Raw genomic sequence first — 5,911 nt, forward strand, 5'->3', positions numbered from 1 at the left:
TTTCAGCCTTTTTATCTCTGGGCTTTGGCCTTTTACAGTCTATTGATTATATATTTTTGGAAAATATATTTTGGAGCTGGTCCCACTAGTCATGTTAATCTCATATATTGATCCCACACATAAGGAAGTTACGAACTAGTCATATTATTTCATAAGTGGGTTGCACTGGTCAGGTTCCCATCTCACACACAAACAAATCACATTCATAATCAAATATTCCAAACAAGAGAACATGTGAAACTCGTCAAATGACACTATATTAGTGCACTATAATTTCTGTAGACTATTACAACCTAGGTATAGCAGCTATTACAATATTACAGTCAAATAGAACAGACAACTCTTTGCTGAGTAGCACTTCATGGCTTCGCGCTTTTCTTCATGTCTTCGCACTTCCAACTTTCTTAGGCCTGGAGCTCCTGTAAAAGAGGAACCAAGTAAAGAAGTTACGCGCAGCTATATTTGCTACAGATCAGCTATCAACTCGATATTTATGTACACCATAGAGAAATTGTTTCCAGTTAGAACAAGTTCACTTAATACTCAACTCCTTTATTTGTGTCCATTTAGTGCAAGTCCATTATCCATGCATATAAACTTTTGCTCCCAGCCAACACCTACCCAACTAAGTACAAGTCAGGAGGCCACTACTATTAAACCAACTCAAGTGAGAGAGCCAGCAAACTAGGTGGGATATTTCCTTATCACTAAAATTAAAAATCTGAGCACACCAAAAATTGATTGTGTGTCATAAGATGATCCTGAGAGTGCAGAACCATGTTACCATCTCTAAAGCTCATTAGCCAGCAGCAAAAATTGTGTAACATATGTATAACCATTGCAAACAACCTTAGCAGAATAAGCAGAACAAAATTTCATGTAAAATCTTGGTATAACCAGTAGATTATCCCCTAATAGAAGCTAATTAGGCTCCAATACACAAGGCATAGCAAGCACAGACTAAATAAGCCACGGCCATGAAACAGAGCATGGTATTACAATAGCTCGGAGATGGAGCTAGAGGTAGGAGAAGGACTCACCAGAGAGGAGGTTGTAGTCGAAGCCGCACACAGGCGCCGCCACCACCGTCACCCTCTAGAGGAGACGCTGCCGCTTCATCGACGGACTCATCTGGTACAAGGAGATCATCAAAATGCATCACACTCATGATCATCAAAACGCAGCAGCAGGAGCAAATACAAGTTTAGCCCACCATGAACAGGGGCACTAGGCAATCCAGTAGCAATGTCATATATAGGTAATAATAACAGGACCTTAGATAATTAGTTTTTGTTCTTACTGACACACAAGTTGACAGAATGTACTCAATATATTCTAATAAAAAGGTTTGGGAGCAGAGGGAGAGGGAGGTGGAGACGGACGTGCTACCTGCTGCTGCGGTGGTGCCTCTTGGTGGTCGTGCTTGAGCTCCTCCTCCTGATGCTTCTCACTAACCTGCAGGACAAACAAGACCATGGGTAAAGGAACAAGACCATGGGTAACAGTACATCTTCACTTGGATATATCTAATAAGTCCAGTTGGTTCTCACAAGCAAGTGTTCTCAGGTTTGCCTTAACACGAAAGGTTAACTTATACTTAACTGTGAGCAAACAGTACATAACAAAATCATGGATTTGATTTCAAGTAACCGAGACTAATTAATGTGTTACTGCCTGATACTGTCGATCAGAAAAGCATAAGCAGCAAACAATATCCTGCGTATCAGTGGAAACAAGGTGACGAACTAATGTTCGAGGGAGGTACTTTATATAATAAAAACTAATAAAAAGAAACTAGGCACCTGCATAATCACACGGCGGTAGTTTTAGATAATAAAAACTACTGTTCCACGCAGTCTTAGCGCTCCATCAAAGAATCAACTAAAATTACTTTCAAGCAAACAGGTTGTACATTGATCAGGTTGTAAAGGACAAAAATTCAGGGGTGTACCTAGTGCAAGAAGGCATTTACTAGGTTTTGAAGCTAATAACAATTAGCATGCACGTATCACTTGTTGGAGTTGGTGCGTGGTCAAATTCAACTAGTGTAATGTATCGCCTATATATAATAGACCCATCTCTCCAATGCAATTTCACGGACCAAGAAACATAGGTGTTTATTTCTTCCTCTGCTAAACTATCTCCATATGGATACCAGCTAATGATACGCATATTGTATTAAGGCAATGCTTTGGACGGCACATATTCTGCAAGTTGCTGCTAATTTGCAAATACAAACGAACGCCTAACAATGCTCGCATAGAATTAGCAGAGCATGGTAGATTTATAGCCATCAGGGGAGGGGACACCTGAACCCACGTCGGCTGCTGCAGGGCTTGTGCTGCACACAAACACACACATACATGTATCAGAAGCAATTCAGTCAACACTCTTGGCAGGCAAGAGGCAAGTTGGCACTCACAGGGTTGAGATAATAGCAGGAGACGTGCGTACCTGAAGGGTCGAGCGATTGGTCCGAGCCCGGAGAGCAGAGGAGGCATGGCGGCGGTGTGCTGGCGCGCCTTGGAAGCCCGGGAACGTGGTGGTACCGATGGTCAAGGAAGAAGAGGAGCAAAGCAAGCCCTTGATGGCCAGCTAGATACGTCCCTCCTTCTGCTCCTCGAGGATGGGTGACCTGCAGTAACAGATATGTTATACAACCCGGGATCAAGTGTAGCACATACTATCGTTGTAACAGTCTTCTCTTGTGTCTTCGCTAAGACAGATGCAGACTAACTGCATGTCCAGGAGGACATTGAACACATACACTTTGAATAAATAGCATAACAAAGTGATGTAGTAACCACATTGAGCATCTAAAAAAGAAGTGGCATGAACAATAATCAATTGTTTACCTCACCACCAGGTGTCTGTCATAGCCTACACATTCAGCTTATTCGGTGACAACGGACTAAAAGATGCCTGATATACAATCCTAATTATAGAAAATTCCTACTAGCACCAAAATAGTCAGGCTGAAATCACCGAGTTGAACATACACCATATTGCATCTAATCACAGGACACTAGTCTGTAACAGACTAGCTGGTATTGACATACAAGAGTACGGCTAGGCGCAAAGAAGGGTAAAACTATCACTTTATTTGCTCCCCAAACGCAAGAAGCTAAGGCACTAAAAAGAGGGCAGAAGCTACAATCTTCCTGGTCTAAGCATCACCTGATCAAAGAAGGAAGTACAGGCAGAGGCCAAGCTGTACTACTCGCTTCCGGGCACCAGTTCCATCAGCTCTTAATACCACCGCATCTACTGGCCGGCCATGGACGAACAAAGTCACAGCAATACATGGAGCTCAAGAGCTAGGGGTCGTTGACACACGCACGGACAGCCGAGTGGGTCGAGGAGGGTACCTTGGCATGGTTCCAGGTGTTGCTGATGGTGAGGGGCTCGTGGTCGGCGAGGATCTGGAGGAGGAGGCCGGAGATTGCCAAATTGGATGGAGAAGGAGCTCCATCTCCTTGGTGGCGACCCGTCCCATGGAGGTTTGCCCCTCCTGCCTTCGTCGTCGTCCCATCCACAACCATGTTGACCTGCCGAAAGGGAACACAAGATGAGGTGAGGTGAGGAGGAGATAGTGCGCGAATAAGGAGGGGAGGGGCTTACCGGTGCCAGATCCGGCAACCTCTGGCCTCGCCGTCGCCGGATTTGGCAGATCCCGACAAAGTTAGGGGTGACGGCCGAAACCCTAGCCACGGGTGAGGGTTGCGGGCGAGTACTAGAGGGCGCGGGTCGGGGCGTGGGCTCGATGGTGAGGGTCGTCGACGGCGGGGGTGGGCGGCGGAGGGGGTGGGCGACAGTGGGCGGCGGTGGGGGTGGGCGGCGGTGGATTCAGATCAGATCGGAGTGAGGGAGAGGAGAGAGGGGCGTCAGTGCGAGGGAGAGAAGGGTGCGAGAGGAGGAGTGCGGGACGTGGGTGAGACGGGCGACGTGCGGGCCGTTGGATCCAGGAGCATCCGACGGTGATTATCCACGATCCGCGTGAGAGGCCTCTGGAACAATCAAAACGCATTATACAGGTATGATATTTTGACCATTTAAATTGGTCGTAATCGACTAAAAGTAAGGTGCTAAATCATGTTAGCTATTTTATTATGACCTGAAGAATTGAAAAAAAAACTTCGCATTGTGTCAGCAAATTTGAATTTAGTTTTCAGGAATAATCACAAATTGAAATAAGACAAATATTTTGATAAAGAGTTATGAGAAATGACTTCTTTTAATTCATTTTTTCATTTATCGTGTGTCCAAAATGAGTTCTTTTGTGAAGGACCTATCATATATTTATTACAAATTTTTACCAAATTAATTTTCTAAAATACTAGAACAAATTTAATGCATAATTGACCAAATGGTTGGGTGTAAAAAGTTTTGATCTACCTCTCGTGAAAAAGACAAATTTTCACCGATTCAGTTGGAAGCGGGTCAAATTTGAACTGTAGCTACCTCGTAGTTTGCTCTTTATTTTTTCCAAAAATTATTTCTAGGTACATAAGTATCTATTTAATCAGAGAAACGCCAAAAAAATTCCAAGATTCAACCAGCTAGGAACGGTCATTCTCGCCGTTTTGACCGCATTTTGAAACGGGCATAAAAAATTCAAAAAAAATCAAAAAATTGGGAAACCTTCGCATTGTGTCATTATATGTGGCCAAGTTCCCAGGAAAAATAACAAACTTGTAATACGACAATTATTTTAAAAAAGTGTTCTCAGAAATGAGCTATCATCTCTGAAGATTCATGGCTTTCAAGCCAAATGATCAATCTTATGGCCACAGTTGTGGCATAGTTTGTTCAAATGATCTCATATTATGCACAAGGGTGCATATTGGAATGGCAAACAATATTGCCTAAGGAAGTTTTCATTTTCTTTGGACGGAAAAACCATTTTTCATTTTCCGAGTGCCCAAAAGGAGTTTTTTTTTGTGAAGGACCTCCCAAATAATTGTTGCAAAATTGGACCAAATCAATTTTCTAAAATACTAGGACATATTTGATGCACAATTGACAAAATGGTTGGGTGCAAAAAGTTTTGATCCACCTCTCGTGAAAAAGACAAATTTCCGCCGATTTAGTTGGAAGCGGGTCAAATTTGAACTGTAGCTACCTCGTAGTTTGCTCTTTATTTTTCTCAAAAATCATTTTTTTAGGTACAAAAGTATCTATTTAATCAGAGAAACACCAAAAGTTTTCCAAGATTCAACCACTAGCTAGGAACGGTCAAGCCCGCCGTTTTGACCGCATTTTGAAACGGGCATAAAAAATTCAAAAGAAAATCAAAAAATTGGAAAACCTTCGCATTGTGTCATCATATGTGACCAAGTTTCCAGGAAAATAATAAACTTGTAATACAGAAATTATTTTAAAAAAGTGTTCTCAGAAACGAGCTATCATGCGTGAAGATTCATGGCTTTCAGCCAAATGATCAAACTTATGGCCACATTCATGGCATAGTTTATTGAAATGGTCTCATATTGTGCACAAGGGTGCATGTTAGAATTCCAAACAATGTTGCCTAAGGGAGTTTTCATTTTCTTTGCACAGAAAATTCATTTTCCATTTTTCGAGTGCCCGAAATGAGTTTTTTTTGTGAAGGACCTCCCATATATTTGTTGTGAAATTGGACCAAATCAGTTTTCTAAAATACTAGGCCATGTTTAATACACAATTGACCAAATGGTTGGGTGTGAAAAGTTTTGATCCACCTCTGGTGAAAAAGATAAATTCTCGTCGATTCAGCTGGAAGCGGGTCAAATTTGAACTGTAGCTACCTCGTAGTTTGCTCTTCATTTTTTACAAAAATCATTCTAGGTACATAAGTATCTATTTAATCAGAGAAACACCAAAAAATTCCAAGATTCAACTGCTAGCTAGGAACGGTCAAGCCCGCCGTTTT

General features: G+C 42.3%; 1 protein-coding gene across 1 annotated transcript; it reads right to left on the bottom strand.

Annotated features, from left to right (window-relative positions):
• Window positions 1-236: 236 nt before the first annotated feature.
• LOC123108070 (uncharacterized) lies at window positions 237-3,543 on the bottom strand. Its single transcript, XM_044529927.1, has 6 exons — window positions 3,369-3,543; window positions 2,455-2,635; window positions 2,310-2,341; window positions 1,390-1,455; window positions 1,041-1,131; window positions 237-419 (listed from the first exon to the last, which is right to left on the bottom strand). The coding sequence occupies exons 1-5, from the start codon at window positions 3,540-3,542 to the stop codon at window positions 1,096-1,098; spliced, it is 489 nt and encodes a 162-aa protein (XP_044385862.1). The 5' UTR covers window position 3,543; the 3' UTR covers window positions 237-419; window positions 1,041-1,095.
• Window positions 3,544-5,911: the final 2,368 nt, after the last annotated feature.

Source organism: Triticum aestivum, chromosome 5A (assembly GCF_018294505.1).
Source record: "Triticum aestivum cultivar Chinese Spring chromosome 5A, IWGSC CS RefSeq v2.1, whole genome shotgun sequence".
Lineage (NCBI taxonomy): Eukaryota > Viridiplantae > Streptophyta > Magnoliopsida > Poales > Poaceae > Triticum > Triticum aestivum.

What these genes read in the sequence shown, in the direction of transcription:
- LOC123108070 (XM_044529927.1), bottom strand. Translation starts at nt 3,542, where the DNA reads ATGGTTGTGGATGGGACGACGACGAAGGCAGGAGGGGCAAACCTCCAT. An exon ending in ACACCTGGAACCATGCCAAG is followed by an intron (nt 2,636 to 3,368) that starts GTACCCTCCTCG and finishes CTGTTACTGCAG; the next exon opens with GTCACCCATCCTCGAGGAGC. An exon ending in AGCAGCCGACGTGGGTTCAG is followed by an intron (nt 1,456 to 2,309) that starts GTGTCCCCTCCC and finishes TTTGTCCTGCAG; the next exon opens with GTTAGTGAGAAGCATCAGGA.